Below are 24,115 nucleotides of genomic sequence, written 5' to 3'. Positions count from 1 at the left end.
TAATCAGTTGTTTAAACGGAGAGAAAAACTACGACAAAAGGGCTTGGTAGTTCAAAGACCTCCCCTCTGGATACCGATACACAAACTTCAAGTGGAAAACGAAGTACTAATAAAATCATGAAAAGAATCCACACTAACCCCTCAATGGGAGAGACCTTATGTTGTCTTACTCACCACAGAGTCTGCCATACAAACTGCTGAGAAAGAGTAGACTCACGCCAGCCGTGTGAAGAAGTTCACCCGAGACCCGACGTGGCAGATCATCCCATCGCAACGGCCTGAGGACTTAAAGCTAAGGCTTAAGAAGCAATAAGCTTCCTATAACTCACATGAATCTTGTCAACATTCATTTAAAGAAGCCTGCTTACAGTTATAGATCTGGATATGCTCTTAGCCTATATGCACAAGATTATGTGGTTAAATGTTATGATACTAATTGTGATTGTTATCCTTTTGTGTGCTTTGTTTGCAAGGTATGTAATGAAAAGTGGTGGATCCATTGCAGAAAAGAGAGACCCCCATCAGGGGTTTGTCTCCCTTGCTATAAAGCAGAAAGAGCTGAGACAATGCAAATGTTATAATTGGCACCTATCATGGGCAGATTAGAAAAGGGGTCTAAAGAATGGTGGGAGACCTTCGCCCATGGCATTCACCCCGACTTGTACTGTTATCACTCCGATAAACCCAGACCCATAGTAGCCGAGCTTGTTAAGAGCGAATGCAGAGTCAAACTTGCGCACTTACCCTGCTCGGAAGGAGCAGTCAAACACACAAACTGGATTAGTTACCAGAACCGCTAGAAGCAGCGGCACAGGTGCTTCACAGAGGTGTATCCTTACTGCTGAGAAGATAGATACCCCTGTGGCTGGAAGCAACCCAGTCAACAGGCGAAGCAGAAGTGAGAAACCAAATGTGAGAATGCAACCTAGAAATAAGACTCTAAACTTCCTTTTCACGAAACGGAGTGAACCAGGGTATTTGCCAATCAAATTAGAGAATAATCTAACATTGTTTAAAATATCAAAGGCAGTGAGATCCTCCACTCAAGCCTTGCAAATATATTATGTGTTACTAATAATAGCCTGTTCCATACCATGTAGCAATGCAGCCTTGACACTCTCACACCACCCACACCAACCATTTAAGTGAACACTAGGCAGGTTAGACAAATCTACTGTAATACAAACCCACATTATAGTAGGAGCCCCAGTTTTCACCGTCACCTCGTGTGACATGGTTGATTACTCACCCTGTGAAAACCCAAAAGCACGAACAAAAGGATGGGTGGAACCAAGAGCCTTTTACATGTGCCCTAATCCAAATCCAGCAGACACTAAGAGGGGCCAGATTTGGTGCGTCAAACAAAATTCGTACTGTGCATAGTACAGATGTGAAACTATAAACTCAGTTTATTCTCCAAGAGCCGGAAAAGATCAATTTATCACAGTCTGGTGGGGACCATACGGGTACAAACCACCTAGATATAACAAGGGACCTTCTGCCTATGATCCATATGCCAGGAGTGGTTTAGAAGAACAGAAGAGAGTTCCTTGTCAAATTGCAGATATACATGTAGAACAACCCGATGATCCAGGGTAAATAATTGGAAAAAAAATGAGAGTTTAGACTTTGGATTCCAAGCAATAATCCCATTAATGAACCGGAGAATGGTCTCAGTCATGATCCGAAAAACCTCTTTTACATAAAAAAAAAAATAGTCCTTCCAAACCCACAACCTATAAGTCCAAACACAGCAATCAATCCACGGAATATGCTACCAGAAACTAACATCACAGATTCAGATAATCTATAAAAATTAGTAAAAAATAGCTACTATGCTTTAAATACTACTAATCCTAACAGAACATTACTGGCTTTGTTACAGCTCTAAACCACCCTTTTATGAAGCTATTGCTATTAATAAAAGAGAGACTAAAACCAATGACAGCAATCCTACCCAGTGTAAATAGAGAAGTGATTTAAATATAAAAGCTGAAATCACCTTAGCACAAGTAACTGGAACTGGCACCTGCATCGGTCGAGTGCCACAAGAAAAACAAAGCCTGTGCAGTAAAATTGTAGAAAATCCTAACAATCAACAACCAGCTAAATGGTTGTTACCCGCAAAAAATGCACATTGAGTTTGTGCCAGTGTTGGAGTCACCCCATGCATACCCTCGAATGCTTTCAAAACCACAGATCATTGCATTCAAGTCATGATTATTCCCCGACTTACTTACCACTCTAATGAATATGTGCTGGATCATCACATGATACCAGAACACCCTATAATAAAAAGAGAGCCGATCACAGCTATAACCATTACCACTTTATTAACATTGGAAGCTACTAGAGTTAGCACTAATATAGCTTCCCTCGTACAACAAAGAAAAGAGTTTTCCGCACTAAGAACAGCAGTTGATGAGGACCTTGTAAAAATCAAAAGTTCTATTACTGCGTTAGAAAGTTCTCTAAGATCTCTGTCTGAAGTTGTATTACAACACGGAAGGGGTTTAGAGGTTTTGTTCGCACATGAGGGTGGATTGTGTGTAGCTCTAAATGAAGAATGCTGTGTGTATGCTGACCATACTGGAGTAGCCCGAGATGCAATGGCAGAGCTACGAAAAAGACTAGAAAAGCATAAACGAAAAAGAGAAGCCACACAAGCATGGTATAAAAATTAGTTCCAATCTTTTCCCTGGTTAACAACCTTACTATCCACTATTGCTGAACCCCTAATTATATTAATCCTAGCCCTAACGTTTAGACCTTGCATTTTTAATCGTTTAATTACACTTGTTAAAAACCGTTTAGAAGCAGCACATCTATTGCCTATTACAATACAGTATGAGGACATTCCAGTTAATGAAGATTCGGCTCTCGAAGATGAAGATGACTTATAAACAAGTTAGTCATCACTGTCAGAGCCTAGATTATCATCCAGACAAATTCGTGAACTAAATAAACATGAGAGAGGGGGGATTGTAATAAATTACAATCAGTTTAGTTCACGAACTGTTTGAAAAAGGTGATAAGTCTTAAAATTGCCTTTCCTTTTATTTTTCTTTTTTCTTTCTTTCTTTTTTTTGCTGTTATAAAAACGAATCTTGTTAGGAACCCTGCCCAACCCCTATGAGGCAGATACAAAGGAATTTGGCTCAGGGGCCATAAAAAACCTCCCCCTGTGCAGCCCCTATGAGGCAGATACAAAAAGAATGTGGTTCAGGGGTCCATAAAAACCTCCCCCTGTGCAACCCCCACGGAGAGACCATCCCAGGAGGCCCAGTAACCATCACCCAACGCAGAGCACACCAGCCCAAGACGTCTCAACAGCCAATCAAGGATTCATGAAGAGACGCCAATCAAGACATACGGGGGGAGTGGGGTACTAAAGGGTTATAAAATTCAGTCCTCTGCAGGCCCGAGGCGCGGTGCATAGAGATATGCTTGAATCTCTGCCCGCCCAGCGCTGACTTGACTGATATCCGCTTGCTTTTAATTAATAAATTTTTTTAATTGGATCTACGTCTCTGATTGGATAATGAGGCTAAATTGATAACATTTTCCACTCTTTTCCCCTCATATTTTCCACTATTTCTCCCTCACATTTTTCACATTTTTCCCGTCATTTTTCTTTATTTTTCCCTCACATTTTCCACTCTTTTTCCCCTCATATTTTCTGGTTTTTTTCCCTCATTTTCCACTCCTTTTCCCTCATATTTTCTGGTTTTCCCGCCCTCATTTTCCACTCTTTTCCCCTCATAATTTATTTCTTTTTTTCCCTCACATTTTCCGCTCTTTTTTTCCTCACATTTTTCACCCTTTCCCCCTCATATTTTGTTAATTTTTTCCCTCACATTTTTCACCTTTTCCCCCTCATTTTTCATTCTTTTTCCCTCACATTTTTCACCTTTTTTCCCTCATATTTTCTGTTTTTTCCCCTCATTTTTCACCCTTTTCCCCTCATATTTTCCACTCTTTTTCCCTCTTATTTTGTTTCTTTTTTTCCCTCATATTTTTCACCTTTTTTCCTCATTTTTCACTATTTTCCCCCTCATATTTTCTGGTTTTTTCTCACATTTTTCACCATTTTCCCCTCACATTCCCCACATTAATTCGAACCTTTAAAAACACCCAAAAAGTTGGATTTTCCCCTAAATTTAAACCCATAAAACGGTGGAGAAATCATTATTAACCATCTAATATCATTATTACCGTTTTTATAATCGTTATTATAATAATTTTTCAATTTTTCTTAAGTCTTACTGCTATTACCGTTATAGTTTTTAATAATTTTTTATTGTTATTTTCATTGTTAAATATAATTAGAAAATCTCCTTAAGGCCCAAAATAACCAGAAATTGGGTTTTTTCCCAAAATAAGCTTTAATAAATACAGCAGTGTTCCCAGGTGGATTTTGGGGAGAAAAGGGTGGAAAAAATGAGGGGAAAAAGGGAAAAAAGAGTGGAAAATAGGGAAAAATGAGTAGAAAAAAGGGGGGGAAAAGGGAAAAATCAGGAATAATGAGTAGAAAAAAGGGGAAAAAAGCAGAAATATGAATAGAAAAAAGCGGGAAAAAGGGGGAAAAGAGTAGAAAAAAGGGAAAAAGTAGAAAAAAGGGGGAGAAAAGGGAAAAATGAGTAGAAAAAAGGGGAAAATGAGTAGAAAAAAGGGGAAAAAATCAGGAATAATGAGTAGGAAAAAGGGAGGAAAACAGGGAAAATGAGTAGAAAAAAGGGGAAAAATCAGAAATAATGAGGGGAAAAAGGGAAAAAAGGGTAGAAAAAAGGAAAAAATGAGTAGAAAAAAGGGGAAAAAGAGAAAAATGAGTAGAAAAAAGGGGAAAAATCAGAAATAATGAGTAGAAAAAAGGGGGAAAAAGGTAGAAAAAAGGGGAAAAAATCAGAAAAAAAGGGAAAAAAAGGGGGAAAAAAAGGGAAAAAAGGGGAAAACCCAGAAATAATTATTAAAAATTTAAAAATAATTCAGAATGTTCCCTCAGCTCTGGTGAGGGTGAGCACGGCGTCCATCCAGGGGGAAAGTGTAGAAAAAAGGGGGAAAAAAGAGTAGAAAAAAGGGGAAAAAATCAGAAATAATGAGGAAAAAAGAAAAAAAAAAAGAGTAGGAAAAAAGGGAAAAAAATTGCAGAATAATGAGTAGAAAAAAGGGGGGGAAAGGGTAGAAAAAAGGGGAAAAAAAGAGTAGAAAAAAAGGGGGAAAAATCAGAATTAATGAGGGAAAAAAGCGAAAAAGCAGAAATAAGTAGAAAAAAGGGGGGAAAGTGAGTAGATAAAGTGGGAAAAATGAGTAGAAAACAGGGGGAAAATCAGAAATAATGAGGGGAAAAAAGGGAAAGAAGGGTAGAAAAAAGGGAAAAAAAGTAGAAAAAAGGGGAAAAAAATCAGAAAAAAGTGAAAACCCCAGAAATATCAATTAAAACCCAGAAATAATTATTAAAAATTTAAAAATTAAATCAGAATGTTCCCTCAGCTCTGGTGAGGGTGAGCACGGCGTCCATCCAGGGGGAAAAGGGTAGGAAAAAGAGTAGAAAAAAGGGAAAAATGAGTAGAAAAAAGGGAGAAAAAAGGGGAAAAGGAGAGAGTAGAAAAAGGGAAAAATGAGTAGAAAAAAGGGGAAAATGAGTAGAAAAAAGGGGAAAAAATCAGAATTAATGAGGAAAAAAAGGGGAAAATCAGCAATAATGAGTAGAAAAAAGGGGAAAAATTGAGAAATAATGTGGAAAAAAAGGGAAAAAAGGGTAGAAAAAAGGGGAAAAATCAGAAATAATGAGGAAAAAAGGGAAAAAGGGTAGAAAAAAGGGGAGAAAAGTCAGGAAAAAAAGGGGCAAATGAGTAGGAAAAAAGAGGAAAAAAAATCAGAATTAATGAGGAAAAAATGGGAAAAAAGGGTAGAAAAAAGGGGAAAAAAATCAGAAAAAAAGGGAAAAAAAGGGAAAAAAGGGGAAAACCCAGAAATAATTATTAAAACATTTAAAAATTAATTCAGAATGTCCCCTCAGCCCTGGTCAAGGTGAGCACGGCGTCCATCCAGAGGGCAATGGGTGGAAAAAAGAGTAGAAAAAAGGGAAAAATTAGTAGAAAAAAGGGAGAAAAAAGGGGAAAAGGAGAGAGTAGAAAAAGGGAAAAATGAGTAGAAAAAAGGGGAAAATGAGTAGAAAAAAGGGGAAAAAATCAGGAATAATGAGTAGGAAAAAGGGAGAAAAAAAGGGAAAATGAGTAGAAAAAAGGGGAAAAAATCAGAATTAATGAGGAAAAAAAGGGGAAAAATCAGAATTAATGAAGAAAAAAAAGGGGAAAAAAGGGGAAAACCCAGAAATAATTATTAAAACATTTAAAATAAATTCAGAATGTCCCCTCAGCCCTGGTCAAGGTGAGCACGGCGTCCATCCAGAGGCGCAGAGCCTCAGCACTGGGAGCCACCAGCCAGAAGAGTCTCTCGTAGGTCTTGAGGCAAAATGTCAAACGAGGGTTGGGACTCTGGAAAATGAGATTTTGGGGGTGGAAATGAGTGTTTTGTATTCAATTCTGAGGTTAGAAATGAATATTTTATGTTGTCTGTAAATGTTGAGGTAAAAAATTGATTGTTTTGTGGGTTTTGTGGTTTGTCGGTTGATTTAAATTGGATTTTTGGTTGGATTTCAATGGGATTTTTCTTTGATTTAAATTGGATTTTTGGTTGGATTTCAATGGGATTTTTTTATTTACATTGGATTTTTTTAAAATTTAAATTGGATTTTTAAAATTTAAATTAGTTTTTTTAATTTAAATTGGATTTTTCTTTGATTTAAATTGGATTTTTCTTTAATATAAATTGGATTTTTTTATTTAAATTGGATTTTTCATTGATATAAATTGGATTTTTCATTGATATAAATTGGATTTTTCATTGATATAAATTGGATTTTTCTTTGATATAAATTGGATTTTTCTTTGATATAAATTGGATTTTTTCTTTGATTTTAATTGGATTTTTGTGGATTTAAATTGGATTTTTTGATTTAAATTGGATTTTTTGTTGATTTAATTGGATTTTTGTGGATTTAAATTGGATTTTTGGTTGATTTAAATTGGATTTTTGCTTGGATTTAAATTGGATTTTCTGTTGGATTTAAATTGGATTTTTTGTTGGATTTAAATTGGATTTTTTCTTTGATTTAATCTGGACTTTTTAATTTAAATAGAATTTTTTTATTTAAATTGGATTTTTTATTGGATTTAAATTTGATTTTTTGATTTAAATTGGATTTTTTGTGGATTTAAATTGGATTTTTTGATATAAATTTGATTTTTGTATTTTTTTTAGGAGGTTTAATTGGATTTTTTGTTGGATTTAAATGGGATTTTTGGATTTAAATTGGATTTTTGGTTTGATTTAAATTGGATTTTTTGTGGATTTAAATTGGGTTTTTTAATTTAAATTGGATTTTTTAATTGGATTTAAAATAGATTTTTTCTTTGATTTAAATTTGATTTTTCGCTTGATTAAATTGGATTTTTTAATTTAAATTGGATTTTCTGTTGGATTCAAATTGGATTTTTGATGGATTTAAATTGGATTTTTCTTTGATTCAAATTAGATTTTTTGATTTAAATTGGTTTTTCTGTTGGACTTAAATTGGATTTTTTGTTGTTTTAAATGTGATTTTTTTGTTGGATTTAAATTGGATTTTTTGTTGGATTTAATTGGATTTTTTAATTTAAATTGGATTTTTTTTTAATTTAAATTGGATTTTTTTTATTTAAATTGGATTTTTTTAAATTTAAATTTGATTTTCTGTTGGATTTAAATTGGATTTTTATATTGTTTTTTGGGGAGATTTAATTGATCAAATATGTAAAAAATCATCAATTTGAGGTCAGAAATAATTATTTAATATCATTTCTAATTTGTTATTTTTAAAGTTATATTTTTTTATTTTGACTCTAATTTTTTAAAAATTATTTTAAAATTATTTTTAAATGATTTAAAAAAATTTTATTTTGTTTTAAAAAAATTATTTTTTTGAGATTTCATTCATCAAATAGGTAAAAAATCATCAATTTGAGGTAAAAAACAAAAATTTGAGATCAGAAATAATTATTTTATATCATTTATAATTCATTCTTTTTTAAAAGTATTTTGATTTTTAAATTTTTTTTAAATTATTTTTTTAAACGATTTAAACAAAATTTTTTAAATTTCTTTTTTTGAGATTTAATTCATCAAATAACTAAAAAAAAAAATCCAATTTTTTCCCTTTTTTTCTCACCTTTCCAGCGACTCTGCCAGGATCATACCAAACCTCCTCGATGGCTTGGAAATAAATCACTCCTTTCAGCTTGGTCTGAGCTTGGTCTGAAAAAAAGGTAAAAAAATTCAAATTATAAAGTTTTTTATTTAAAAAAATTTAATAGAATTTTTAATAGAATTTTTAATAGAATTTTTCAATATAAATCCCAATTTTTCTATTTTTTCCTGTGATTTTATACCCAAAAAAAGTCATTTATTGACCCAAAAAACTCATTTATTGTCCCAAAAAAGTCATTTATTAACCCAAAAAAAGTAATTTATTGTCCCAAAAAATTCATTAATCCAAAAAAGTCATTTCTTGACCCAAAAAAGTCATTTCTTGACCCAAAAAGTCATTTATTGACCCAAAAAAGTCATTTATTGACTCAAAAAGTCATTTATTGACCCAAAAAAGTCATTTATTGTCCCAAAAAAATTCATTTATTGACTCAAAAAGTGATTTATTGTCCCAAAAAAAGTAATTTATTGACCCAAAAAGTCATTTATTGACCCAAAAAAGTCATTTATTGTCCCAAAAAAGTCATTTATTGTCCCAAAAATTCATTAATCCAAAAAAGTTATTTATTGACCCAAAAAAAGTCATTTATTGACCAAAAAAATCATTTATTGACCCAAAAAATTCATTTATTGTCCCAAAAAATTCATTAATCCAAAAAAGTAATTTATTGACCCAAAAAAAGTCATTTATTGTCCAAAAAAGTCATTTATTGTCCCAAAAAAGTCATTTATTGTCCCAAAAAAGTCATTTATTGACCAAAAAAACTCATTTATTGACCCAAAAAATTCATTAATCCAAAAAACTCATTTATTGTCCCAAAAAAAGTAATTTATTGACCCAAAAAATGTCATTTATTGACCCAAAAAATTCATTTATTGTCCCAAAAAATTCATTTATTGTCCCAAAAAACTCATTAATCTAAAAAAGTAATTTATTGACCCAAAAACTCATTTATTGACCCAAAAAACTCATTTATTGACCCAAAAAATTCATTAATCCAAAAAAGTCATTTATTGTCCCAAAAAAAGTCATTTATTAACCCAAAAAAGTCATTTATTGACCCAAAATACCTCCAAATAATGCAATTTGGGTTTTTTAGACTCAAATTAAATCCCCAAAATCCCAAATATTCTCATTTTCAATTTCACAAGTTTTTTTTCTCGTGGTTTTTACTATTTTTCTCATTTTTTTCTCCAAATTTTCCCCCAAAATCCCCAAATTTTTCCCAAAAATCCCATTTTTACCTCCAAAATAAGCCAAATTTCCACCTAAAATCCCCCAAATTTCCTCCAAAATCCCATTTTTACCCCCAAATTTCTCCAAAAATCTCTTTTTTTCCCCCCAAATTTCTGCAAAAAAATCCCATTTTTACCCCCAAATTTTCCCAAAATCCCCTATTATTTTACCTCCATAATAAGCCAAATTTCCCCCCAAAATCTCAATTTCTCCCCCAAATTTCTCCAAAAATCCCATTTTTTCCCCAAATTTCCTCCAAAATCCCATTTTTCTCCCCAAAAATCCCAATTTTTCCCCCAAATTTCTCCATAAATCCCAATTTTTTCCCCAAATTTCCCCAAAAAATCCCATTTTTCCCCCATTTTTTCCTGAAAAATCCCATTTTTACCCCAAATTTCCCAAAAATTCCCATTTTCTCCCCAAATTTCCCCAAAATCCCCATTTTTACCCCCATAATAGGCCAGCACTCGTCTCTGAGGGTCCAAATGGAACCAGCGCCGTCTCCAGGTTTGGATTCTTTTTTACCCCAAATTTCCCCCTAAATTCCCCCAAATTTTCCCCAAAACCCCAAAAATCCCATTTACCCCAAATTTCCCCGAAAATCCCACTTTTCCCCCAAATTTCCAAAAATCCCATTTTCCCCCCAAATTTTCCCCAAAATTCCATTTTTTCCCCAAAATTTCCCCAAAAAATCCCATTTTTACCCAAAATTTTCCCAAAATTCCCATTTTCTCCCCAAATTTTCCCAAAATCCCCGTTTTTACCCCCATAATAGGCCAGCACCCTCCTGCTGGGGTCCAGGTGGAACCAGCGCCGTCTCCAGGTTTTGATTCTCCCTCCCATCTTGGTCAGAGGTCCTCGCAGGGAATTCCCCAAAATCCCAATTTCCCTGATGCACTCAGGGCGATGGCCGCGGGATTTGAGAGCGAGCAGCAGGTCTGGCTGGAGACAAAAATCGAAATTTTTATCAAAAAATGTGAATTATTAACCCAAAAATTGAAATTATTATAAAAAAAAGTGAATTATTACCCCAAAATTTGGAGTTTTTACCCCAAAAATGTGAATTATTAGCCAAAAAATTGGAGTTATTACCCCAAAAATGGGAGTTTATAACCCAAAAATGTGAATTTTTACCCCAAAAATGTGAATTATTACCCCAAAAATGAGGTTGAAAGTCCAAAAATGGGAATTATTACCCCAAAATTGGAGTTTTTACCCCAAAAAAGTGAATTTTTGCCCAAAAATCCCAATTTCCCTGATGCACTCAGGGCGATGGCCTCGGGACTTGAGAGCGAGCAGCAGGTCTGGCTGGAGCCAAAAATCGAAATTATTGTAAAAAATTTGGGGTTATTAACCCAAAAAAGTGAGTTTTTACCCCAAAAAAGTGAATTATTAGCCCAAAAATGCGGTTGAAAACCCCAAAATGTGAATTTTTACCCCAAAAATGTGAATTATTATCAAAAAATCTGAATTTTTACCCCAAAAAATGTGAATTTTTACCCCAAAAATGTGAATTATTAGCCCAAAAATGAGGAGCGAAACACCAAAATTGGCGATTTTACCCCAAAAATTGGAGGTTTTACCCCAAAAATGAGGGTCGAAACCCCAAAAATGGGAATTTTTACCCCAAAATTGGAGTTCTTACCCCTAAAATGTGAATTTTTTACCCCAAAAATGTGAATTATTGCCCCAAAAAAGTGAGTTATTACTCCAAAAATGAGGTTGAAATGCCAAAAATTGGAGTTATTACCCAAAAAATGGAGTTTTTACCCCAAAAATGTGAATTGAACCCCAAAAATTGGAGTTGTTATCCCAAAATATGAACTTTTACCCCCAAAATTGGAGTTTTTACCCCAAAATTTGAGTTATTAGCCCAAAAATGAGGGTTAAAATCCAAAAATTGGAATATTACCCCAAAAACTGGAGTTTTTCACCCCAAAATTTGGAGGTTTTACCCCAAAAAAGAGGGTCGAAACCCCAAAAATCGGAGTTATTACCCCAAAAAAGTGAATTTTTACCCCAAAAAAGTGAATTTTTACCCCAAAATTGGAGTCGTTACCTCAGCAGGGGGCGTGGCCTGGCCGGCAGGGGGCGTGGTCTGACTGGCAGTGGGCGTGGCCTGGCCGGCAGGGGGCGTGGTTTGACTGGAAGGGAGTGTGGACTCGGTGGGAGAGGGCGTGGCCTCGGTTGTGGGCGTGGCTTCAGTGGGCGTGGCTTTGGCGGCTCGCCTGGCTTCCTGTGGAGAGAGGGTTGAAGTCACGCCCACTCTGACCACGCCCACTTGTAGCCACGCCCACCGAAACCACCCCCAAGTGTGAGGGAAAATGGCGGGAAAAGGTGAGTGGAAAATGGAGGAAAAAAGTGAGGGAAAATATGGGAAATCTGAGGGGAAAATGAGGGGAAAATGGCAGAAATTGTGAGGGGAAAAATGTGAGGGAAAATGGGCAAAAAAAGTGAGGGGAAAATGAGGGAAAATGTGACCCAAAAATGAGGGAAAAGTGAGGAAAAAATGAGGGAAATGTGAGGGAAAAATGTGGGGAAATTGAGGGGAAAATGAGGGAAAATGTGACCCAAAAATGAGGGAAAAGTGAGGAAAAAATGAGGGAAATGTGAGGGAAAAATGTGGGGAAATCGAGGGGAAAATGGTGAAAAATGTGAGGGAAAAATGGCAGAAATTATGAGGGAAAAATGTGAGGGGAAAATGGGCAAAAAAGTGAGGGGAAAATGAGGGAAAATGTGACCCAAAAATGAGGGAAAAGTGAGGAAAAAATGAGGGAAATGTGAGGGAAAAATGTGGGGAAATCGAGGGGAAAATGGTGAAAAATGTGAGGGAAAAATGGCAGAAATTATGAGGGGGAAATGGCGGGAAAATGTGAGGGGAAAATGGGGAAAAATCTGAGGGAAAAATGAGGGAAAATGTGGGGAAATTGAAGGGGAAATGGCAGAAATTATGAGGGAAAAGTGGAGAGAAATTTGAGGGAAAAATGTGGGAAAAATGTGAGCAAAAATGAGGGAAAATGTGAGGGAAAAATGTGAGGGAAAATGGCAGAAATTATGAGGGAAAAAGGGGGGGAAATGTGAGGGAAAATGGTGAAAAATGTGAGGGAAAAATGGAGAAAAAATGTGAGGGAAAATGAGGGAAAAATGGTGAAAAATGTGAGGGGAAAATGGAGAGAAATTGAGGGAAAATTTTGAGGGAAAATGAAGGAAATGTGAGGGGAAAAATGGGCAAAAAATATGAGAGAAAAATGTGAGGGCGAAATGGAGAGAAATGTGAGGGAAAAATGTGGGGAAATTGAGGCGAAAGTGGTGGAAAATGTGAGAGAAAAATGAGCAGAAAATGGAGAGAAATATGAGGGAAAAATTATGGAAAATGTGAGGGAAAAATGGCAGAAATTATGATGGAAAAATGTGGGGAAGTTGAGGGGAAAATGGGCAAAAATGTGAGAGAAAAATGAGGAAAATGTGAGGGGAAAATGGGGGGGAAAGGTGAGTGGAAAATGGAGAAGAAATGTGAGGGAAAAATGTGAGGAAATTGAGGGGAAAATGGGCAAAAATGTGAGGGAAAATATGGGAAATCTGAGGGGAAAATGTGAGCAAAAACTGAGGGAAAAATGGTGAAAAATGTGAGGAGAAAATGGCAGAAATTATGGGGGGAAAATGTGAAGGAAAATGGGCAAAAATGTGAGGGAAAATGAGGGAAAAAGGCGGGAAAAGTGAGAGGAAAAATGTGGGAAATTGTGAGGGAAAAATGTGGGGAAATTGAGGGGAAAATGGTGGAAATTGTGAGGGGAAAATGGAGAGAAATGTGAGGGGAAAAGGGCCGGAAAACGTGAGGGGAAAATGGGCAAAAATGTGAGCTAAAAAATACGGGAAGAGTGAGGGGAAAATGGCAGAAATTATGAGGGGGAAATTGGCAAAAATGTGAGGGAAAAATGTGGAAAATGTGACTGAAAAAGAGTGGAAAACGTGAGGGGAAAATGTGGTGAAATTGAGGGAAAATGGGAAAAAATGTGAGGGAAAAATGGAGAGAAATGTGAGGAAAAATGAGGGGAAATTGAGGGGAAAATGAGTGAAAAATGAGGGGAAAATGTGAGGGAAAAGTGAGGGAAAATGGTAAAAATTGTGAGGGGAAAATGGTGAAAAATGTGAGTGAAAAATGGAGAGAAATGTGAGCAAAAAATGAGGGAAAATGTGAGGGGAAAATGGCGGGAAAATTAGAGGGAAAATGAGGGAAATTTGAGGGGGAAAAAAGGAAAAAATGAGGGGAAAATGGGCAAAATTGTGAGGGAAAAATGAGGGCAATGTGAGGGGAAAAAAGGAAGAAATGAGGGGAAAAAGGAAAATGTGAAAAAGGGCAGAAAAAGGGGGAAAAATTGTGGAAAAGGTGGAAAAATGAAGGAAAAATAGTAGAAAAAGAGGAGGGAAATGGTGGGAAAAGGGGGAAAAAAGGCAAAAATGAGGGAAAGATAATGTGAGGGAAAAAAGTAAAAAGTGAGGGGAAAAGGTGGAAAAAGGAGGAAGAAATGTGGAAAAACGAGGGGAAAATAGTAGAAAAAGAGGGAAAAATGGTGAAAAAAGGCAAAAATGAGGGGGAAAAAGGGTAGAAAAATGGGGAAAAGGTTGGAAAAAGGGGAAAAAAGGGAAAAATGAGGGGAAAAAGGGTGGAAAAATGAAGAAAAAATGAAAGAAAAATAGTAGAAAAAGAGGAAAAAATGGTGGAAAAAAGGCAAAAATGAGGGGAAAAAAGGTAGAAAAAAGGGAAGAACAAGGGAAAAGGTAGAAAAATGGGGAAAAGGTTGGAAAAAAGGGAAAAAAGGAATTTAAAACGTGAATTTCCTACCCTGGCGCGCAGCAGTCGCTCTCGCTCAGCCAAAGCTTCTCTCACCCTGCGCTCCAGTTCGGCCAGCTGCAGACATGAACTGGGAGAACTGGGATTACTGGGGAGCTGAACTGGGAGAACTGGGAACTGGGAGAACTGGGGAACTGAACTGGGAACTGGGAGAACTGGGAGTGAGAACTGGGGAATTGGGAGAACTGGGGTTACTGGGAGAACTGGGAACTGGGGAACTGAACTGGGAGAACTGGGGAACTGAACTGGGAGAACTGGGAACTGAACTGGGAACTGAACTGGGAGAACTGGAGAACTGAACTGGGAGTGAGGACTGGGAACTGGGAGAACTGGGATTACTGGGGAACTGAACTGGGAGAACTGGGAACTGGGAGTGAGCACTGGGAGAACTGGGGAACTGGGAGAACTGGGAGAACTGGGGAACTGAACTGGGATTACTGGGGAACTGGGAGAACTGGGAACTGGGATTGATTACTGGGGAACTGGGAGTGAGGACTGGGAACTGGGAGGACTGGGATTACTGGGGAGCTGAACTGGGAGAACTGGGATTGAGTACTGGGAGAACTGGGATTGAGTACTGGGAGAACTGGGAGTGAGGACTGGGGAACTGAACTGGGAGAACTGGGGAACTGAACTGGGATTGATTACTGGAGCACTGGGAACTGGGAGAACTGGGAGAACTGGGAGTGAGGACTGGGAACTGGGAGTGAGAACTGGGAGTGAGGACTGGGAACTGGGAGAACTGGGATTACTGGGGAACTGAACTGGGAGAACTGGGGAACTGAACTGGGAGAACTGGGGAACTGGGATTGATTACTGGGGAACTGGGAGAACTGGGAACTGGGAGAACTTTGGGGCAGTTTGGGGGTTTTTGGGGTTATTTTTGGGCAGTTTTGGGGTCTTTTGGAGTCCATTTTTGGGTCATTTTTTGGTCCATTTTGGGTCAATTTTGGGATCAACTTTGGGTCATTTTTAGGTCCAGTTTTGGGTTATTTTTGGGATGAGTTTGGGATCTTATTTGGGTCCATTATGGATCATTTTTGGGTCAGTTTTGGGATTAACTTTGGGTCATTTTTGGGTCAGTTTTTGGGTCACTTTTGGGTGATTTTTGGGTGATTTTGGTCACTTTGATCAGCTCACCTGTACGACTGAGCATCCAACTGCATTGCCAGAGCACCTGGGGGGAAAAATCAGCACCAAAATCACCCCAAATTCACCCAAAAATACCCAAAATCACCCCAAAATTGCTCAAAACCACCCAAAATCAACCAAAATCCACCCAAAACCACCCAAATTTCTCCCAAATCCACCACAAAATTCCCCAAAATTCCCAAAATCATCTCCAAATCCACTGCAAAAAAACCCCCAAATATAAAAAAAATCCCAAATCACCCAAAATCACCTGAAAATCACCTTAAATCACCCAAAAAACCCAAAAAATCCCCAAAATTCCATCCCAAAACATCCCTCAAAAATCCCCCAAAAATCTCCCCAAAAATCCACCAAAAAAACTCAAAAAAAATCCCCAAAATCCCCTGAAAACCCAAAATGAAAATCCCCAAAAAATAATAAAAAATCCCCAAGAAATCCCAAAAATCCAAGAAATTCCCAAAAATCCCCCCAAAAATCCCCAAAAATTCCTCATAAAATCCCAAATCCCCAAAATCCCCAAAATCCCCCCAAATTCCCCAAAATATCCTCAAAAAATCCCAAATCACCCAAAAAATCCCAAGAAATCCCAAAAAAATCCCCAAAATTCCATCCCAAAATCACTCCAAAAAATCCCCAAAAATCCCAAAAAATCCCAAATCACCCAAATTTCCCCAAAATTCCCAAATTTCTCACCCTGGGATCGAGGTCTGGGATTTTGGGAATTTCCTCTTTGCCTTCTGGGCAAACTGTCTGACCTCTGCAGGCCGATGGCGCCCTGGGGAAAATTTGGGATTTTTTGGGGATTTTTGGGATATTTTGGGGATTTTTGGGGATATTTGGGGATTTGGGGATAATTTTGGGGATTTGGGGATAATTTTGGGGTAATTTTGGGTCATTTTAGGGTCATTTTAGGGTCCATTTTAGGGTCACTTTGAGGTCATTTTTGGGATATTTTTTGGATATTTTGGGGCATTTTGGGGATTTTTTTGGATATTTTGGGATTTTGGGATATTTGGGGGAGATTTGGGGAGGATTTGGGGATATTTGGAGTCATTTTGGGGTCATTTGTGAGTCAATTTTGGGGTAATTTTGGATCATTTTTGGGTGATTTTGAGTCAATTTTGGGGTCACGTTGAGGTAATTTTTGGGATATTTTGGGACAATTTGGGGATTTTTGGGGGATTTGGGGATATTTGGGGAGGATTGAGGGAGATTTGGGGATGTTTGGGGTATTTTTGGAGTAATTTTGGAGTCATTTTAGGGTCATTTTTGGGTCATTTTGGACTCAATTTTGGGATCATTTTGGAGTTTTTTTGGGGTAATTTTTGGGTGATTTTTGGGGCCATTTCTGGGTCATTTTTGACTCAATTTTGGGTCATTTTTGATTCAATTTTGGGTCATTTTTGGGTCAATTTTGGAGTCATTTCTGGGGCCATTTTTGGGTCACTTTTGGGGTGATTTTGGGATCATTTTGGGGCCATTTTTGGGTCATTTTTGGGATGATTTTGGGTCATTTTAGGCACATTTTTGGGTCATTTTTCGGTCATTTTTGACTCAATTTTAAGCTCATTTTTTGGCCATTTTGGGGTCATTTTTGGGCCACTTTTTAGTCAATTTTGGGTCATTTTAGGCTCATTTTTGGGATAATTTTTGAGGTAATTTTGGGGTCAATTTTGGGATCATTTTGGGGCCATTTTTGGGGTCATTTTAGGGGTAATTTTGGGTCATTTTTGGGATAATTTTTGGGGTAATTTTGGGTCATTTTTGGAGTCAATTTTGGGTCATTTTAGGGACATTTTTTGGGTCATTTTTGGGGTCAATTTTTGGTCATTTTTGGGGTAATTTGGGGTCATTTTGGAGTCATTTTAGGGTCAATTTTTGGGGACATTTTTTTGGGTAATTTTGGAGTCATTTTGGGATCATTTTTGGGTCATTTTTAGAGTCAATTTTGGGTCACTTTAGGGTAATTTTGGGTCACTTTTGGAGTAATTTTTGGGTCATTTTTGGCTAATTTCTGGGATCATTTTGGGGCCATTTAGGGGTAATTTTTGACTCAATTTTGGGTCATTTTTGGGGTAATTTTTGGGTCATTTTGGGGCCATTTTTGGGGTAATTTTAGGTGATTTTTGGATAATTCCTGGGGTCACTTTAGGGTCATTTTTGGGGGTAATTTTGGGTCAATTTTGGGGTCATTTTTGGGGTGATTTAGGGTGATTTTTGGATAATTTCTGGGGTCACTTTAGGGTCACTTTAGGTTCACTTTAGGGTCATTTTGTGGTAATTTTGGGTGGTTTTTGGGGTAATTTTGGGGTCAATTTTGGGTGATTTTTGGTTCATTTTTGGGTCATTTTTGGGTCATTTCTGGATCATTTTAAGGTCATTTTTGGTTCATTTTGGGGTAATTTTTGATTCATTTTTGGGGTGATTTTGGGTCACTTTAGGGTGATTTTTGGGGTCATTTTTGGGTCATTTTTGGGTCACTTTAGGGTGATTTTTGGGTGATTTTTGGGTCATTTTAGGGTCATTTCTGGGTCATTTTTGGGTGATTTTTGGGGTCATTTTTGGGTGATTTTTGGGGTAATTTTTGGGTCAATTTGGGGTGATTTTTGGGGTGATTTTGGGGTCAATTTTGGGTGATTTTGGGTTCATTTTTGGGTAATTTTTGGGTCATTTCTGGATCATTTTAAGGTCATTTTTGGTTCATTTTGGGGTAATTTTTGATTCATTTTTGGGGTGATTTTGGGTGATTTTAGAGTCATTTCTGGGGTCACTTTAGGGTGATTTTTGGGTCACTTTAGGGTGATATTTGGGGTCATTTTTGGGTCATTTCTGGGTCATTTTAGAGTCATTTCTGGGTCATTTTAGGGTCATTTTTGGGTGATTTTTGGGGTCATTTTTGGGGTCATTTTTGGGTCAATTTGGGGTGATTTTTGGGGTGATTTTGGGGTAATTTTGGGTGGTTTTTGGGGTAATTTTGGGGTCAATTTTGGGTGATTTTTGGTTCATTTTTGGGTCATTTTTGGGTCATTTCTGGATCATTTTAAGGTCATTTTTGGTTCATTTTGGGGTAATTTTTGATTCATTTTTGGGGTGATTTTGGGTCACTTTAGGGTCATTTCTGGGGTCACTTTAGGGTGATTTTTGGGTCACTTTAGGGTGATTTTTGGGGTCATTTTTGGGTCATTTCTGGGTCATTTTAGAGTCATTTCTGGGTCATTTTAGGGTCATTTTTGGGTGATTTTTGGGGTCATTTTTGGGTCATTTTTGGGTCATTTTTAGGTGATTTTTGGGGTCATTTTTGGGTCATTTTAGGGTCATTTCTGGGTCATTTCTGGGTAATTTTTGGGTGATTTTTGGGGTCATTTTTGGGTCATTTTAGGGTCATTTCTGGGTCATTTCTGGGTAATTTTTGGGTGATTTTTGGGGTCATTTTTGGGTGATTTTAGGGTGATTTTTGGGGTGATTTTGGGGTGATTTTGGCTGATTTCTCACCTGCACAGAGCTCCTGACTGCCAGAACTCTGGGAGGATCACTGGGAGGACCAAGGAGAATCCAGCGGCGATCAGTGCAGTGAGAGAACATCAGCTGGGGGAAAAAACACCTTTAAAATATCCTAAAATGTACCCAAAAATACCCCAAATCCACCCAAAACCCACCCCGAATTCACCCCGAAAATACACCCTAAAATAGCCAAAATGTACCCAAAAATATCCCAAAAATTCACCCTGAAATGGCCCAAAATCCACCCAAAAATACCCCAAAAATTACCCCAAATCCACCCCAAAATTCACCCTGAAATAGCCAAAAATTCACCCAAAAATTCACCCTAAAATAGCCCAAAATCCACCCCAAAATTCACACAAAAATACCCCAAAAATTACCCCAAATCCACCCCAAAATTCACCCAAAAATTCACGCTAAAATAGCCAAAAAGTCACCCAAAAAACAAAAAAATTCACCCTAAAATAGCCCAAAATGTACCCAAAAATATCCCAAATCCACCCCAAAAATTGACCCTAAAATAGCACTAAAATCCACCCAAAAATTCACCCTAAAATATCCTAAAATGTACCCAAAAATACCCCAAATTCACCCCAAATAGCACTAAAATCCACAGGAAAATTCACCCTGAAATAGCCCAAAATGTACCCAAAAATACCCCCAAACCCACCCCAAAAACCACAGAAAAATTCACACAGAAATACCTCAAAAATCACCCAAAAAACCCCCAAAAATTCACCCTAAAATTGCCAAAAATGTACCCAAAAAACCCCAAATCCACCCCAAAAAATCACCCTAAAACCACTAAAATCCACCAAAAAATCCACTCAAAATTCATCCAGAATCCACCCAAAAATATCCCAAAATTCACCCAAAAATTCACCCCAAAAAACCACTAAAATCCACAGAAAAATTCACCCTGAAATAGCCCAAAATGTACCCAAAAATACCCCCAAAAATACCCCAAATTCACCCTAAAAATTCACCCTAAAATATCCTAAAATGTACCCAAAAATACCCCAAATTCAACCCAAAATTCACCCAAAAATTCACGCTAAAATAGCCCAAAATTCACCCAAAAATACCCCAAAAATTCACCCTAAAATAGCCCAAAATGTACCCAAAAATACCCCAAATCCACCCCAAAAACCACAGAAAAATTCACATAAAAATACCTCAAAATATACCCAAAAAAACCCCCAAAAATTCACCCTAAAATTGCCCAAAATATACCCAAAAATACCCAAAATCCACCCCAAAAACCACAGAAAATTCACCCTAAAATATCCTAAAATGTACCCAAAAATTACTCAAATTCACCCTAAAAATTCACCCTGAAATAGCCCAAAATGTACCCAAAAATACTTCAAAAAATCACCCTAAAATATCCTAAAATGTACCCAAAAATACCCAAAATCCACCCAAAATCCACCCCAAAAATTCACCCCAAATAGCACTAAAATCCACCCAAAAATTCACCCTGAAATATCCTAAAATGTACCCAAAAATACCCCAAATTCACCCCAAAATTCACCCCAAAAATTCACGCTAAAATAGCCCAAAATTCACCCAAAAATGCCCCAAAAATTTACCCTAAAATAGCCCAAAATGTACCCAAAAATACCCCAAAAACCACAGAAAAATTCACATAAAAATACCTCAAAAATCACCCAAAAAACCCCCAAAAAATCACCCTAAAATTGCCAAAAATGTACCCAAAAAACCCCAAATCCACTCCAAAAATTCACCCTAAAATAGCCAAAAATATACCCAAAAATACCCAAATTCACCCCAAAAATTCACCCCAAATAGCACTAAAATCCACCCAAAAATTCACCCTAAAATAGCACAAAATATGCAAAAATACCCCAAAAATTCACCCCAAAAACCAGTAAAATCCACCCAAAAATTCACCCTAAAATCCCCCAAAATCCACCTAAAAATTACCCCAAATCCACCCAAAAATTCACCCCAAAAATCCCTAAAATACCCCAAATTCCCCCAAAAATCAACTCCAAATCCCCTGAAATCCCAACATTTACCAAAATTTTCCAAAATTCAAAAAATTCCCCCAAATTCCCCAAAAAATTCTCCAAATAATTCCCCAAAATCCCAAATTTCGCAAAATTCAAAAAATCCCCCAAATTCCCCCAAATCCCCAAAAATTCTCCATATTTCCCAAAATCCCCAAAATTACACAAATTCCCCCAAAATTCCCAAAAATCTCCATTTCCCAAAATTCCAAAAATTCCCCAAAATTCCAAAACCTCCCCAAAATTCCAAAAATTCCCCAAAATTCTCAAAATTCCCCAAAAGTACAAAAATTCCCCAAAATCCCCCAAATTCCCCAAAATTCCCAAATTCCCCAAATTCCCTAAAATCCCCAAATTTCCCAAAATTTCCCAAAATTCTCAAAATTCCCCAAAATTCCCTCAACTTCCCCAAAATTCTCCTCATTTCTCAAAATCCCCAAAAATCCCCAAAATTCCCCAAAATGTCCAAAATCCCAAATTCCCCCAAATCCCCAAAATTCCCCCAAAATTCCCCAAAATCCCCAAATTTCCCCAAAATCCCCAAATTTCCCCATCCTCCCCTCCCCCACCTGCCCCACCGCCCCCTGTGACGTCATCCCCTCTGACGTCACCGCCGGCTCCGCCTCCTCCGCTGACGTCATCGCCGCTGACGTCATCGCTCGCCCCTCCCCCTCCGCGGGGGGAGAACCGTCCTGTGGGGGGAGGGGCGAGATTGGGGCGATCCCAGTTCAGACCAGTATGGAGCAGTGAGATCCCAGTTCAGACCAGTTCAGACCAGTATAAACCAGTATAAACCAGTATGGACCAGTTCCCCTTTTCCACCCCAAAAATCCCAATTTTTGCTCCTAAAATCTGATTTTTTCACCCCAAAATCGCCACGTTTTCCCCTCCCAGTCCTTCCCAGCTCATCCCAGTTAGCTCCCAGTTCAAACCAGTCCATCCCAGTATAAACCAGTACAAACCAGTTACCTTTTTTCTCACGAAAATTCCCAATTTTCACCCCAAAATTCCCATTTTTCACCCCAAAATCGCCACATTTTCTCCTCCCAGTCCCTCCCAGTTCCATCCCAGTTTATCCCAGTTAGCTCCCAGTCCATCCCAGTACAAACCAGTTCCCATTTTCCACCCCAAAATCCCCATTTTTCCCCCCAAAACCACCCCGTTTTCCCCTCCCAGTCCCTCCCAGTACAAACCAGTCCCTCCCAGTCCCTCCCACTTCCCTCCCAGTTCATCCCAGTATATCCCAGTTCCCTCCCAGTATAAACCAGTACAAACCAGTTCCCTTTTTACCTCCAAAATCTTCATTTTTCACCCAAAAATCGCCGCGATTTCTCCTCCCAGTCCCTCCCAGTCCCTCCCAGTTCCCTCCCAGTTCCCTCCCAGTTCCCTCCCAGTTCCCTCCCAGTCCCTCCCAGTTCCCCAGCCGGTCAGACCGGTCGGGTGGGGGAGGGGCGGTGGGGGGAGGGGCGAACCTGCGGCTTGAGCTTCTCCAGCTTCGCTCTGCTCCCAGTATGGACCAGTATGGACCAGTATGGACCAGTATGGACCAGTATGGACCAGTAGGGACCAGTATGGACCAGTATGGACCAGTTTGCACCAGTACAGCCCCAGTGGGGCTTCCCAGTTTGTCCCAGTTCATCCCAGTCCATCCCAGTTCCATCCCAGTGTCTCCCAGTTCTCTCCCAGTTCATCCCAGTTTAGACCAGTAACCCCCCCAGTCCCCTCCCAGTCCTTTTCCAGTCCCTCCCAGTTCAATCCCAGTCTGTCCCAGTATAAACCAGTTCCCCTCCAGTTCATTCCCAGTCCATCCCAGTTCCCTCCCAGTCCATCCCAGTATAAACCAGTTCAACCCCAGTCCCTCCCAGTCTCTCCCAGTACAAACCAGTAAGCCCCCAGTTCATCCCAGTCCTGTTCCAGTTCCTCCCAGTCCTGTTCCAGTTCCTCCCAGTCCATCCCAGTTTGCTCCCAGTACAAACCAGTTCCCTCCCAGTCCATTCCCAGTATAAACCAGTCCTTCCCAGTCCTTCCCAGTCTAGACCAGTTCAACCCCAGTCCATCCCAGTTTGCTCCCAGTATATCCCAGTCCATTCCCAGTCCCTCCCAGTACAAACCAGTTCCCTCCCAGTTCCCTCCCAGTACCTCCCAGTCTCTCCCAGTATAAACCAGTTCATTCCCAGTTCCTCCCAGTTCTCTCCCAGTATATCCCAGTCCATTCCCTGTTCCCTCCCAGTACAAACCAGTTCAGTCCCAGTTCCCCCCAGTCCCTCCCAGTTCTCTCCCAGTCCCTCCCAGTACAAACCAGTTCCCTTCCAGTTCATTCCCAGTTCCCCCCCAGTCCATCCCAGTCCATCCCAGTTCATTCCCAGTCCATCCCAGTATATCCCAGTCCCACCCAGTTCCCCCCCAGTTCCCTCCCAGTCCCTCCCAGTATAAACCAGTTCCTCTCTCTCTCACCTCTCTCCCCGCAAAGCACTCTGGGAGGTCAAAGGTCAAACCCCTTTCCCCCTCCCCCCTCTCCCCGATGACGTCACCGCTCGATGGGCGTGGCTTTCCCGCGCTCAGGCCACGCCCACTCATCAGCCAATCGCTGCTCTTTATTGCAATTGGGGAATTAATTAGGGAGGAGTCGATGGAAAGGGGGCGTGGCCAGGCGGAGGGGGCGTGGTTTAAAGAGGTGGGCGTGGCCTGGAGGAGGTGGGCGTGACCTCGGAAAGCGGGCGTGGCCTGAAGGAAGTGGGCGTGGCCTGGAGAAGGGGGCGTGGCCTGGAGGAGTGGGCGTGGCCAGGAGGAATGGGCGTGGCTAAGGCTCGTCCTGAATCCCACAGCGAAGGTTGGCGGGAACGGCGATGTCTGTGGGTGAACTGGTTTGGACTGGTTTGGACTGGGAGGGACTGGGAGGGACTGGGAGCAAACTGGGATGGACTGAGAATGAACTGGTTTGTACTGGTTTGTACTGGGAGGGACTGGGATGGAACTGGGATGGAGCTGGTTTGTACTGGTTTGTACTGGGATGGACTGGGAGGGACTGGGAGG

At 39.0% G+C, this 24,115-nt stretch overlaps 1 protein-coding gene and 2 long non-coding RNA genes across 3 annotated transcripts; 1 reads left to right on the top strand and 2 right to left on the bottom strand.

The window, feature by feature from the left end:
• Window positions 1-6,330: 6,330 nt before the first annotated feature.
• LOC146423507 (uncharacterized) lies at window positions 6,331-10,487 on the bottom strand. Its single transcript, XR_014847465.1, has 3 exons — window positions 10,309-10,487; window positions 8,270-8,355; window positions 6,331-6,497 (listed from the first exon to the last, which is right to left on the bottom strand). It is a non-coding gene; the product is annotated as an uncharacterized LOC146423507 (long non-coding RNA).
• A 254-nt stretch (window positions 10,488-10,741) lies between these two features.
• On the bottom strand, window positions 10,742-22,762 carry LOC146423506 (uncharacterized). Its single transcript, XM_085044680.1, has 8 exons — window positions 22,555-22,762; window positions 21,652-21,774; window positions 19,041-19,133; window positions 16,242-16,323; window positions 15,537-15,573; window positions 14,388-14,466; window positions 11,604-11,780; window positions 10,742-10,852 (listed from the first exon to the last, which is right to left on the bottom strand). The coding sequence occupies exons 1-8, from the start codon at window positions 22,729-22,731 to the stop codon at window positions 10,757-10,759; spliced, it is 864 nt and encodes a 287-aa protein (XP_084900806.1). The 5' UTR covers window positions 22,732-22,762; the 3' UTR covers window positions 10,742-10,756.
• Window positions 22,763-23,500: 738 nt separating this feature from the next.
• On the top strand, window positions 23,501-24,042 carry LOC146423505 (uncharacterized). Its single transcript, XR_014847481.1, has 2 exons — window positions 23,501-23,776; window positions 23,817-24,042. It is a non-coding gene; the product is annotated as an uncharacterized LOC146423505 (long non-coding RNA).
• Window positions 24,043-24,115: the final 73 nt, after the last annotated feature.

Source organism: Lichenostomus cassidix, unplaced genomic scaffold, assembly GCF_008360975.1.
Source record: "Lichenostomus cassidix isolate B80296 unplaced genomic scaffold, HeHo_3.0 HiC_scaffold_37, whole genome shotgun sequence".
NCBI classification, from domain to species: domain Eukaryota; kingdom Metazoa; phylum Chordata; class Aves; order Passeriformes; family Meliphagidae; genus Lichenostomus; species Lichenostomus cassidix.
The sequence above is the reverse complement of the archived record's forward strand: the minus strand, read 5'-3'. Positions and strand labels throughout refer to the sequence as shown.